This window comes from Astyanax mexicanus, chromosome 13, assembly GCF_023375975.1.
Source record: "Astyanax mexicanus isolate ESR-SI-001 chromosome 13, AstMex3_surface, whole genome shotgun sequence".
NCBI lineage: Eukaryota > Metazoa > Chordata > Actinopteri > Characiformes > Acestrorhamphidae > Astyanax > Astyanax mexicanus.
In genome coordinates, this window is record NC_064420.1 from 889,415 (window position 1) to 903,332 (window position 13,918).

The 13,918-nt window shown below is 35.3% G+C and overlaps 1 protein-coding gene across 2 annotated transcripts; it reads left to right on the top strand.

Annotated features, from left to right (window-relative positions):
* The first annotated feature begins 386 nt into the window (after positions 1-386).
* cbx5 (chromobox homolog 5 (HP1 alpha homolog, Drosophila)) lies at positions 387-10,025 on the top strand. Of its 2 annotated transcripts, none has more exons than XM_007242259.3 (6): positions 387-509; positions 2,452-2,517; positions 3,360-3,582; positions 4,920-5,148; positions 5,756-5,856; positions 6,844-10,025. In XM_007242259.3, exons 3-6 carry the CDS (start codon positions 3,443-3,445, stop codon positions 6,983-6,985), a joined length of 612 nt encoding a protein of 203 aa, XP_007242321.1. In that variant the 5' UTR covers positions 387-509; positions 2,452-2,517; positions 3,360-3,442; the 3' UTR covers positions 6,986-10,025. The 2 variants fall into 2 exon arrangements, with proteins under 2 accessions (XP_007242321.1, XP_007242320.1); XM_007242258.4 differs by having other exon boundaries at positions 3,363-3,582.
* The last annotated feature ends 3,893 nt before the right edge of the window (positions 10,026-13,918 follow it).

Below are 13,918 nucleotides of genomic sequence, written 5' to 3' on the forward strand. Positions count from 1 at the left end.
GATTTGATTTAAAGACTCAATAAAATGTTATTCTGCTTTTATATTAAACGATTAACGTAGCCCACCTTTCATTTTCTTTTTTACAACAATTCACACGTATATATATGCACATATATCACATATATACGTCTGTGTTGTTCATTCAAAACCACACAGCTAGCTCGCTACAGTCATGGTTGCTTGCCACTCACTATACACGTTCCACATGTTTTAGCTATCTAAATTACATAATATCTAGCTAATATAGTAAATGTTTGTTTTTCTTAGACGATGGCTTTGTTGCACTAGTGACTGTGTTGAATTACTTGCTGCAGGTTTGCTTGTGTCTGCATCGTCTTGTGTGTGTGTGTGTATGTAGTCAGCTACCATTGTGTGTTTTTGGCGCGCTGCAGCTCGCGCACACACACACACGCAGACACACACATACATATCTAGTAGAGCTGGGGCTTCATACCTGCGAGCGAGAAGCGGTTTAACTACAAATCAAGCGCAGGAGAAGATAGATTTCTGTGAGTTTCATCCGATTTCGCTTGACATAATTAATAAGCTATATTTCTGCACGATTTTGACCGATCTGGGTGAAGTAGAGCTGCTGTTAAATTATGGAACAGGGCGATCAGCTTCGCTCGGTCCGTCGTTAAATCGGTTAGCTAGGAGAGTGTTTGCTAGCCGTGTCTCTGGTTAGTGGCTAATTTATATCATAATATGAATCATATTATACTTACTGCAATATATGTAGTGTTTTTGATGCTTAAATCGTGTGAGATTTGAGTCATTCCAGCGAAATAAGCAGTGTTTTAACGTTTTAAGCAGTAATTATGGTAAACTATTTGGATAGCCAACACTTGCTAAGCTAAAGCTAGGCGCCATGTTTTTTTTTTCGCAGCGCCGCAGCATTTTAGTTAGCGTTAGCTATCAGCTTGGTTTAATTTATGAACTCATCATTCTTTCACATTTTAATTTAAATAAATTATTTTTATATCACGTTTAGCTTTATATATCTTAACTACTGGCGTTTGGGTAGCTAGTTAGCTGTTGTTTTTGTAGAAGACACGATAAGTTATTGCGTTAGCTTAGCTTAGCTAGCTAACTTATAGGGTTAACCTGGCGTTAGCTAAGCTAGGTAGCTAACACTAGCTATCTTCCAAAACCCCGGCATTGTAGCTAACACTGGCTAAGCTGAATATATAGTTAACCTTGCATTTTTATGATGGAAATCGATATCGTGCATTATTTTTACGCCAAATTAAGCTTTTTTGGGCGTTTTAAGCACAAGGTTTCACCGTGTGTTCGTTTTAAGTATGCTGTCTAGCTAGCAAGGTTAACCTAGTTAGGCTAGCTTAGCTAAGCTATTGACAATGCCATTGGTATAGTGAGCTGCTGGCCTTAAAATGATCTTCGCAAAAATGTTTACTAACCAGATTTCAATCGTGTATATGTTTTAAACGTCCAGGAACCGGCATAATCAATCAAATATGCTTGTATACACGTTTTAAACCATATAACGACAGTAGCAAGCTGTTGTGCTAGCTGAGTTAGCAGCTCCGTGTTGCAGCCATTGGGTTTCAGTAGGTAACCTTATAGATGTAGGTTTGGTAGGTAACCTTGCTGTCTAAACCATTCAACTAACTATTTTATCTATTTATCTGTATAGTAATTATTAAAGTCGTGTACTTAAACGTTAATTTCTGTGTTTTCAGACTGAATGACAGGTAGTTGCTTACATTTGAAGGTAGCTAGCTTAGCTATCACCGATACTACATAAGTTACAGCTCTAGAAAAAATAAAGCAAGCACTTCAGTTTCTGAATCAGTTTCTCTGATTTTGCTATTTAAAGGTTTATGTTTGAGTAAAATGAACATTGTTGTTTTCTTCTATTATTATAGTAGTATTGCATACTACAGACAACATTTCTCCCAAAATACAAATATAAATATTGTTATTTAAAATGAGAAAATAGACCTCAAATAATTAAAAGAAAACCAACAAGTTCATATTCATAAAGTTTTAAGAGTTCAGAAATCAACATTTGGTGGAATAACCCTGTTTTTTTAATCACAGTTTTCATGCATCTTGGCATCATGTCCTCCTCCACCAGTCTTACACACTGCTTTTGGATAAATTTGGATAAAATCAAGCAGTTCAGCTGGAGATCATCCGTCTTCCACTTGATTATATTCCAGAGGGTTTCAATTTGGTAAAATCAAAGCAATCATTTTTATGTAGTCTCTTGTTTTTTCAGAGCTGTATATTAATGTATTTTTCATTCATTCTGTAAGTCAGGTAAAGTAAGTCAGGTGTGTTAAAGTGTCATTTTTAATACACTTGAAGTATACTCTAAATGTACTATACACGTACACCTATTCTGTGCACCTTAATGTCCCTATAAATGTTTTCTATCAACACAATGTTTAATTTAAAGCACTTCTAACTTCTCTGTTTTATATTCAGGGGAGGGCAGGCTGCCTGCTGTGGCTTTTCCTTAGTTTTGAGCCTGATCTGCAGTCCCAGAGAAAGGTAAGCACTAAAATATGTTGGCATTAGTGGCATCTGTATAGTATCACACAAGTTTACTGTTCTACTCTTCTTAAAAAATAACAACACTGTCCATTAAACAAAAAATAAATACATGTGTCAAAACACCTGAAAAACTATTTCAATTGATTACCTATTATTTCCATGTTATCTTAAGTCATCCCTATAACATTTCACTTTATGTGGATGGCAAAAACTTACTGAATATGAGATTTTAATTTCATTTAGAAAATACAGGACATTCACCACTTATCTCAGTACAAGTTGAAATTCACAAAAACACTAAATTTCATATACAGATATATTTATTCAGTAAAAGTAGCTGCTGTGACCCCTCAAAGACGCCTCGTTAGATTCTGTGCCATCTCTCACCTCCTTATTCTCATGTAAAATTGCACATTTACATGACATTGCACTTAACATTTTAAGGCAGTGGTTGATACTGTGAATTGACTTCATTTGATTGGTGATGTGAAACATTGCTCTTTTGTGTTTTTGTTTGCGGATCAGTTTAGCAGTATAACTTTAAATATACATCACAACATAGACAGAAGCAAAACTCATTTTCAGAGGAAATTGGTGAACATATCTGAAGTTTCTCTCAGTAATAATGACACCCGACACAATAGTCAATAAATTATATGCAGCATAATAATCAGAATTAAAGATACAACCATAAACAAGCTTTTATGAAATTCGTTCTGCAGTGCAGTTATTACTAATGTTATTCCAGTCAAAAAACTGCCTCAAGATTGGATTGGATTTATCCTTTCCTAACGATTGTTCTCTCTTTTTCTTTTCTCTCTATCTCTTTTTCATATCAGTAGCAGAGGGAACATTTTCCCCTTATTTGGCCAGGGAGAATCCCTCTCTTACTTGTGGGTGAAACGAAGAGTTTGAAGCAGCCATGGGAAAGAAGAACCAGAACCGTGAGGATGATGAGTCTGGGTCCTCAGATGAAGAGGAATACGTGGTAGAAAAGGTCCTGGACAGAAGGGTTGTGAAAGGACGGGTGGAATATTTTCTAAAGTGGAAGGGTTTTACAGAGTAAGCTTTCAATATATGCAGTTTATACAAACACATACTTGATTCTTTAGACTTCTGATTCACAGTCTGTGAGGTGCTGCAGCCACCCAAGTATTTCAAATTCAACTTTTTAAAAACTTTCTGTAAAATATTTTATTGTGCGCCCCTTTAGTACAGGTAGTAAAAGTACTGGGTGATTTTAAATATGAATTCGGTCAATTTAAATTACAGTTTAATGCGATTTGGAAAACAGACAGAAATTTTATCTTTTTAATCTAAAATATCCAAAACGTTCCTCATTTCTGAGGTGTTTCTGTCTTGTCTTAATTACCGGTGCCGCCCGCAGACTAACACGCGCATGTTTTTTAAACATTCCACTAAGGACTGAGCTCATACTAAAAACACTTTCCACAGATTTGGGTATAAAAAAATCTTACCGTTTCTAAAAACTGCAGCACCATCACTCTCCGGTGAGGATCTGTGATTTAATTGGGAAAAAACAATAATTATCTCTCCTTTAACGGAAGTATAATCCCGCATCCGTCTGTGTGTTAGTTTCTCCAGGGCTGTGTAGATTCGGTCCGTGCATGGGCTTGTAAACAAGGTTTTGAATCATTGATTCACTTAATGAGTCAAATCACCCCAAAACTTCTTAAGACAATTTTTTAAGACCATTTCTTCGTTATCTAAAGTTTGATTTTTAGTAGGGGAAAAAAAAAAAAGATTATTTTTTTTAGTCCATAAGCGCCCAGCACTAGGTAGTAGCCAGTGTGCTTGGGAAAATCCAAATACACAAGCGACCATAGCAACATAAAACACGCAGTGAAGTTTAGAGGAGGTCTTTTTAGCAGAGATTATGTGTAAATATTAACCAAGGCTGTCGCTGCCTAATGCTAAGGTTAGGCTCAGATCCTCTGTTTGCATGTTCAAGACAGTTTATATATATATATATATGTGTTGTATCTGGGCCTATGGTCCAGGAAATAGCTCTCTGGCTAAAAAGGGCTATACAGTGTAAGAACCTAATCTGTGATTATTATTGTGTAGTGTGTGCGTAACATGTATTTTTGGGACCTATACATAAGGCGCACTGGATTATAAGGCACATTATATCAGAATGTAACACAGTTTAAATGATAAAAACATTATTCACTGTCGCTTTTTAAAAGATTGGTTGGTCAGTAAGACCCATTGTGATGGTTTTGAGGTTAATTTGCATAGTGTTGCATACTCTTCTGCAGGGTCCGTGTCAGCGGGACCAGTGTTGTGCTAATGAGCGAAGCTATATAGTGCGGACCTGTTGAATATGTTTGGTATGAAACCCCTGATGGTTGTGCTTGTTGGTCTGTTGTTTCCAGTAAACACAACACCTGGGAGCCAGAGAAGAACCTCGACTGTCCGGACCTCATCTCAGAATTCATGAAGACTTATAAAAAAGGAGGCAGCAGCACAGGCACCCCCAGCAGCGGGGCCAAATCCTCCAGCACAGCCTCCACTGCGGTCCGCTCCAAAGACAGCAGCAGCAGCAAAAGGAGAAACTCTGATGAAGAAGAGGAGGGAGGAAGCAAGCCAAAGCGGAAAAAAGAGGTGAGACGTCTTATGAAGTTCAGTAAAAAACATCAGTACAGGTGTTCTTATAGCGAGAGGTGGTGAAGAAGCAGGTAAATCAGATCAGTAGTAATGGGAGGAAGAGCAATGCTTAAGAAATGCTCAGCTAACGTGTGTGTAAAATGAATGTACACTGTTTTATCGTTCATTACAAGCAACAAGACATCAAATAAATCATCCAACGTAATAGAGAAAAATGTAATGTAATGCTGATTATACTACTTGATTTATATATAAATGAATTAAAGTACTTGAAAATAATTGCTTTTTGGTAGACTTTAGGTAGACTTTTTTCTGTTATAAATATATATATATATATATATATATATATATATATATATATATATATATATATATATATATATATATATATAGTATATATATAGTATATATATTGTATTATCTGGATTTATTATCACTAATAACGGCACAAATTAAATCGCGGCCCAATTTTTAATCTATAGATTTTGGTAGCCTAGAGTCAAGCTGTTAAATAGCTAATATTGTAGACTAGATTAAAAGTGCATTTGATTTGTGAGATTATTGTAATATTTAAGCTGTATTGTTTTATTTCTGCTGTATTCAGGAAGAGATTCTTGTTGCGAGGGGCTTTGAGAGAGGCCTGGAACCGGAGAAGATCATTGGTGCAACAGACTCTTGTGGGGATCTTATGTTCCTAATGAAGTGGTAAGTGCTAGACTGGGCTTTTCTTCACAACATCACATCACACCTTTCCAATCATCGCATTACAATACAGCCGCTCAATGTCCCATCAGAGACACTGGGGTAAAACTATTAACCGTTTGATTGCCTGGTGCTTCCTATTGTTATTTATTAAGTGCAGTTTTCACCCCAGTTCTTCTTGTGTTCAGTTTTTACACCTTTTTAAAAAAGACATTTACACAATCACTTATGGATGTCTTGATTTCTTTTTTTGCTCCTGACTCTGATACTATTTGAGTATCTATGATAGTCCTGATCCGCTACTTTGGAAATGCAATAAAACAATACAAAAGAAAGAAAGAAAACATATTTCAAGTTGTCTGTTAAGGTTTTTTTACAATTATTTTTTATTTATTATTGAAACAATAGTGTTAACAGACTTTTTTCCGCAAAATAAGCCGTATATAGCCATATTGAGTTAAAACCTGTTAAACAACAATTCTGTGATTATTCATAAGATCATAATACATTTTTTGGTTCTATCCTGGTATTTTTCTGTATGTTTGAGATGGAGTCTAGTGCAGTTTATTATTATTTATTTATTTATTTATTTATTTTCGGTATTATACTGAGTTAAATAAAGGTTTAATGAAGGACAAACATTAGTGTAGCTGCATATATTTATATATATAATTTATTTATTTATTCATTTATTTATTTAAAAAAAAGATGTGTGTGTAAATTGGTGATCTGGCTCTTTTTTTCACCTGAATCCCATCTTCTAAAAATTACATGATCAGCCCTGACTTGCAATTATGAGATCGGATTTTGTTTATTATTATTATTTTTATAAATATGATCCAGTGACACTATTATAGCTGCCCATCTTATTAAAACAGTAATACATCTTCTTGTTAATGTATTGATCTGTAATTGCATATCTTATTCTGGCATTTGAATAAATATTTAATTAACAAGAAGAAACTCTTCTATTGTGTTTTGTCTCCACAGGAAAGACTCAGACGAGGCGGATCTTGTGCTTGCGAAGGAGGCCAATCACAAGTGCCCACAGATCGTCATTGCCTTCTACGAGGAGCGTCTCACCTGGCACGAGGACGGCGAGAAGAAGGAGAAGGGTGCTGCCGCTGTGTAAAAGAGAGAGAGAGCCAGCGAGTGGAGGGGAGGGTGTGGCGGATGTGTGAGGGGGGGGCGTGACCCCACCCAAACCTCCCGACACCCCAACACCCTCCCCCCTCCGGAGACGGACACGAGTGCACTCACAATCCGCCCTTTGTTATGGACCATTTTAAAAACACCACCAGCCTCCTCGCTGCGGGAGGTCTCTACCCACCACTTTGTTACACTTTGTCTCCTTTCATCCTTCATGTAAAAAAAACGACAAAAAAAGGCAACTCTTTCCAGCTCTGACCACGTCTCCAGGATTGTGGGATCGGCGAGTGATGGAGGACTGTGGGAAGGGGTTTTGTTTAGGGGCGGGGGGATTGGTTTAGATGTTAGACTGGTGGAATCTTCATCATCATCATGCATTTCTCTGTTAATTCTTTGTTAATTCTAAGCTTCACTCTGTTTATAAATGTGTTTTTTTTGTTTGTTTTGTTTTTATAATAATCATGTTTTAAGTATTTGTGCCCCTATGGTCATGTATGTTCTTAAGAGATGTGTGACGGCGTGTGGTAGCTGGGTAGATTTCCAATACAGCAGCACATGATGATAAAACCCCTACAGTCGGATGGCGTTCGTTCGGTATGTGATTTGATTTAATATAACGAACATAAATTTAGAAATCGACTTGTTTGTTTTTGTGTTTGTTTGTTTGTTCTGCATCTGAACGCTGGATTAGTTTCAGAGCACCTTTTTTTCCTGTTATTTTACTGAGCGCCCCAAACTACTGTTTCACTTTCTTTTCTTTTTCTTTATTTTTCTAAGTGCGCTTCACAGATAAAATTAAACAGAATCACGTTTTCCTCTCTTATTTTTGCTCCACTTGAGGAATGTTTGCAATCTCTCCGACCCCAGCGAAACTTTTTAAACTTTTTTCTAACTTTAGAATTACTTTTAAACTGTTAAAACAATCATTTGACATTTGGCTTGCTTTAGCCATATCTGCAAGTGGGGATTTTAAAAAAAGTATGAATGTCAACTCAACTCAACTTTCTGATTTTTCTTTTTTTTTATCTTATAAATATAATTTCATAGGCATTTCCATGTGCAAAATTGTGATTGTGATTTCTAAACATCCCATGCCTCCACTGCTTGGGTTCATAGTGATTTAATAGTCAGTCGCACATCTTTAATCTTTCAAAATAACGGTGTTACAAATGGTTCTTTTGAGCGATTTTAGTTAATCTTTATGCTCTGTGACCTTTTTTATTACTCTTATTTTATTAGGATAAGCATTTTAAGCAGTTTAAACTGTTCACAAGTTATACCAGTGTGGAGGAAAGAGTTCAGTTTAGAGTTTAAAAAAGAACTACTTTTATATTAACCCCTTAACAGGCCAGCATTTTTGTCAAATTTCTGCCTGATATTATTACACAACTACATCTTATGATCTAATAAAGATTTCTATACAAGCATTACATTACATTACATAAAACGGTACTTATTGAAATAGAATGAATTAAATCAACTATAATAAAATTGGCTCTTGCCTGAACTTTAAAATCAGTATTTTTTTTTTGTTTAATACTGATTCCAGTTACTAATCTGGAATTATGAAGTGTATTAACAGTAGAGTGTGAACAGGCAGGCAGATTTCAAAGCTCTCAATTTTTTCAGAATGTGAATAATCTGTTTTACTGCAGAGTAAAAGGGGTTTTGCATAATTTACACATGTAGCCTTTATATGTATATGTGTGTATATATATATGTAGGCCTGTAAAGGGGTTTTAAATGATGGTTCTTTACTTAAACTAAAACTAAAACATCTTTTTTAATTTATGATCTGGTTAAAAATGGTTCTTTTTGTTGTCATTTTTAAAGAACTATTTGTTGTGCCTTTATTCTGAAGAATTGTTTAAACCGGGCCGTGTGATTGGTCCATGATGGTTAGACCCAAATGCTCCACCTTGTGGCCAATAGACTGATGAAGCTCAACCTTTTTTTTATTTTTATTTTTTTAAATCACCTTTGGTTAGTGTGGAGGCTGGCTGTGACCATATCCCTGTTCTATCTCTACCCTTTTACTTTATTTTAACTTTTTATTTTAATTTTATTTTTAAAAGGGGTTTAGCTTTTATGTTGGTTAAATTCGTCAGATTCTCTCGTTCTTTTTTTAATTTTTTTTTTTCAGTCCTGATTTTAAGTGGAAATGGTGTTTTTAACAGGGTTGTGAACTCAGGTGTGCAATTCTGTGTTTGTGTTGAGCCACTGGACAAATAAAACACCCAGTTATACAGTTATAATAAACTAAAAAAGTGAAAAAATCGAGCAGCCAGGGTGATTTAAAAGCCCAGTCAGATTAAGAAAAGCTGTGCTAGCCTATCAAATTCCCTCTTGAACTGTTTTTTGTTTTATTTTTTATTTTATTTTTTTGTTTCTTAGTATTTCCTGTGTTTTTTTTTCTTCCTTGTACTGTGTGTCTCCACAGTGGTGGATAATATAATATAATTGACTGATTTTTAAACATGCTAAGTAAGTGCTGTGATTGGACAGTGGAGTGTTTTTTTTTTAAGGCGGGGACACAGTTAGTTGATTTCTAGACGCTACCGATTGTGATAAAGTTAAAACGTCAAAAGAACGTCAGAACGAGACGAACGTCGTTTAAAATGTTCTGCTGTTCAGAGATCAGATGTGTGTTTGGGGGTTTTTATTTGGCTTCCTGTCTGAATGAAGCTAAGCTGTAACAGGGTTGTGCATTTTTATATATATATATATTTCACTTGCGACTGTATTTTTATTTTATTTTTATTTTTTTGTCCTTTTTATGTTTTTTATGGTTTTTTTTTTTTAGTTTTCTTCTTCTTCATCATCATCATCATCTTGTTCTTGTTCCTCCTGTTCGTCCCATCCTGTTATAAGAGAGCACCCGTCCCATCACTGATGATCGTTTTATAAAAGATGTCCATTCAATCAAGTGTTTTCAAAAACATGCTTTTGATGTCTTTTACCTAATGATTCATTTTTTTTAAATGTCTTGTATCAAATTGTAGTAAACCTAGTTTTCAACATTATTTTACTGTATTTTTTTCTTAATCGTTTATTTCGGTAAAAGGTGGGGAAAAAAAAAACATATAAACCATACATACGTAAATAAAGGTGCTAAATGGGGCTTCTTTGAGCGATACTGTTGGACATTTGACTTCTTTAAAGCTTTTATCTTTTTATTCGTCTGTTGCATCACTCAAAGAAGCCGTGGGGTAGCACCTTTTTATTTTTAAGAGTGTAAGCTAACCGTATTTTGACTGGGTAGACTTTATAGTGTGTGTGTGTGTGTGTGTAAATACATATATATATTAATGTCTGTTTACATACAGCTCTGGGGAAAAAAATGAAGGTCGCACTTCAGTTTCTGAATCAGTTTCTCTGATTTTGCTATTTATAGGTTTATGTTTGAGTAAAATGAACATTGTTGTTTTATTCTATAAACTACAGACAACATTTCTCCCAAATTCCAAATATAAATATTCTCATTTAGATCATTTATTTACAGAAAATGAGAAATGACTGAAATAACAAAAAAGATGCAGAGCTTTCAGACCTCAAATAATGCAAAGAAAACAAGTTCATATTCATAAAGTTTTAAGAGTTCAGAAATAATCAATATTTGGTGGAATAATCCTGGTTGGTTTTTAATCACAGTTTTAGTTTTCATGCATCTTGGCATCATGTTCTCCTCCTCCACCAGTCTTACACACTGCTTTTGGATAACTTTATGCTGCTTTACTCCTGGTGTAATAATTCAAGCAGTTCAGTTTGGTGGTTTGATGGTTTGTGATCATCCATCTTCCTCTTGATTATATTCCAGAGGTTTTTAATTTGGTAAAATCAAAGAAACTCGTCAGTTTTAAGTGCTCTCTTATTTTATTTTTATTATTTTTTTTTCCAGAGCTGTATATTCAGTAGGTCTCAACACGTAAAGACAGTGTTCGCTTTTCCAGCAGATGGTGCTATTCTACTATGCTCTGTTTATAAACTTGACTCTCTGTCTCAGTGCAGCCCATAATACGGCACAGAACGGTCCTGATTTAAGTGGAATTTGTTAATTTGTTGAGTTCAGCTCTGCTGTGTTTGTGTTCAGAGCTGTGCGTTTTGTTATTATTTTGTAAAGACAGGACAGGAAGTCACTCTGAACTCTGGAATATGTAAATACACGGACCAAAAACGACTACGGAGCAGTTATAGACGCTTTCATTTGTTTTTGTACCATTTTCCTGTAAAAAATAACTCATGAATGCTGTTCATCTACTTCTACACTGCCGACCAGTATAAAAATAACATGCAAAACGGATCTAGATCCTCATTATCTAGTGCATTTCATCCAGTGACCCCCCCCTCAATCTCACCCTCACCCTGCTCATCTGTGAATTATCATCTGTGATCTATTATATCATTGTTTTATTAGTTTGTACACATGCAGACATGTAGTCAGAAATGTCAAATCACCAAAATAAATTAATAAAACTATGATTCTTATCTCAGCGGATTTAAAACTTAAAACTTGAGCTAATAGAAACTCAAAAGCTGTGCTAAAATATGAATTACTGCATCAGCAGATACTGATTTTACCTTTTTAATCCCTTAAAAGAGAAAAAAGTTGTGAAAAAAGTATCTACTATAACTGATATACTAGTTCATCTCTAAAAGTTAGAATATCATTGAAAAGTTTCTTTATTTCTTTAGTAATTAATTTGAAAATGTGAAACTCATATAATATATAGATGTATTAAACACACAGAGTGATCTATTTTAAGCACTTATTTCTTTTATTGTTGATTATTGATTATGGCTTACAGCCAGTGAAAACCCAAAAAATCAGTGTCTCAGAAAATTAGAATATTATATTATAAGACCAATTGGTGCTTTTGTCAGTGTGGGCAGCGTGCAAAGTCCTGCTGGAAAATGAAATCCGCATTTATATACAGCTTAAAATGACGAGTTTACCAAATTAAAACTTAACCTCTGGAATATAATCAAGAGGAAGATGGATGATCACAAACCATCAAACCACCAAACTGAACTGCTTGAATTTTTACACCAGGAGTAAAGCAGCATAAAGTTATCTAAAAGCAGTGTGTAAGACTGGTGGAGGAGGAGATCATGATGCCAAGATGCATAAAAAAACAACCTAAGTGCTTAAAGACCACCAGGGTTATTCCACCAAATATTGATTTCCGAACTGTTAAAACTTTATGAATATGAACTTTTCAGAACAGTAGTTCTGAAAGCTCTGCATCTTTTTTTGTTATTTCAGCCTTTTCTCATTTTCTGCAGATAAATGCTCTAAATGAAGTGGTCTTTTAATTGTTTGCAGAGCTGTATATACGTTTCCTTGATTAAAATGTTTGTAGAGATTTTTATTATTGAATAAGCAGATTTATAAGATTATAAGTGTTTTTGTTGTTGTTTTTTTGTGTTCTTTTTTGTTCATATTTCAGTAAAATGCCCTCAGGTTTGTGAGAGAGTTGTGGAGCGTCATCCTCTCACCTCTGCAGGGTTTAGTACAGAAGACAGGAGTGATCTTTTACCTCCCCCTCCATCTCTTCCTCTCCTCCACCTCAGCAGAGCAGTGGAAATTTCCAAACTGAGGGGGGAGGAGAGGAGCTGCATCGCTCCAGATGGAATGCAAAGGTCACCAGCATATTTGTAGCTGTGGGGAGGAGAGGAGCGAGGGAGCGCTTTATAGAGCCGGGCCTCAACCGGCTAAACCACTGTCTTTACCTGCAGGAGAATACCTAAACACACACACACACACACACACACACACTGGATCTGCAGAGAACAGTGCTTCTTTAATTTCCTTTAACTCAGTAGTGCATTTAAAAAATTAGAATATCATTAAAAAGTTACTTTATTTCAGTACCGTAATTCATTTTAAAATGGGAAACTCATATATTATATTGATGTATTAAACACCACAGAGTGATCTAATTTAATGATTTATTTAATTTAATTTTATTGTTGATGATTGATTATGGCTTTCAGCCAATGAAAACCCAAAAATCACTGTCTCTGAAACTTTGAATATTACATAAAAGACCAATCGATACTTTTGGGAACATGGGCAGTGTGCCAAATCCTGCTGGAAAATGAAATCTGCATCTCCATAAAAGTGCTGTAAGATTTTCTGGGACTCGGACTTGATAATAAAACACAGTGGATCAACACCAGCAGTTTATATGTCTCTCTTTATGTTAGAGGTGAGGTGCTCGACTAGTACTGTCTGTGTGTGTGTGAATCAGATAATTAATGTTATCTATACTAAGTTTTGAGTAGCTTTCTTTTATCTTGTTAATGTAACATTTAAAATAGACAAGGTCTGTTTTGTTGTTTGGGTGTGTTTGGGAGTCATGCACTCTTGAGAGGGGTATCCGGTTAGTGTAGTTAAATGTCTTTACTCTGCTTATTTAATATTAGGAATATTAATTTTATACACACTACATAAAGTTAGGATAAATGTAAGTCAAGTACAGTAAAAAGGCAGACTCACATTTTTAGACAGATGAGATTTTTCCCTCTCTAGTTTAAAACCATTTGTAGATTTCTTAAAGAAAAGCCGTTTTGTGGTCATATGAATGCCCCAGCAGACAGTATTCAGTATAATGTAACTCCTGTTTCAGAGTGATGAGCAAACCAGTGTAACATTTGTGAAATCGTTTATTTTAGTAGTGGATTTTGCTTTATTCATTATTTCTGTTTCTCAGATGTTTGGCGCAGTGAATAAACCGGCTATATTTAACACAGCGTATGTTTTCAGACTTTCAGAGTTGGACAGAATGAACCGGGCGAAGTTTCGGACGTGGCCGGTGTTTGTTGGAGAGTCAGAGAGGAGACGGTTTGTCTCTGTAACCTTTCGGACAAATGAGCTCCGGTGGGCTTTACTGGTGGCAGGGTTTCAGCGCTACCG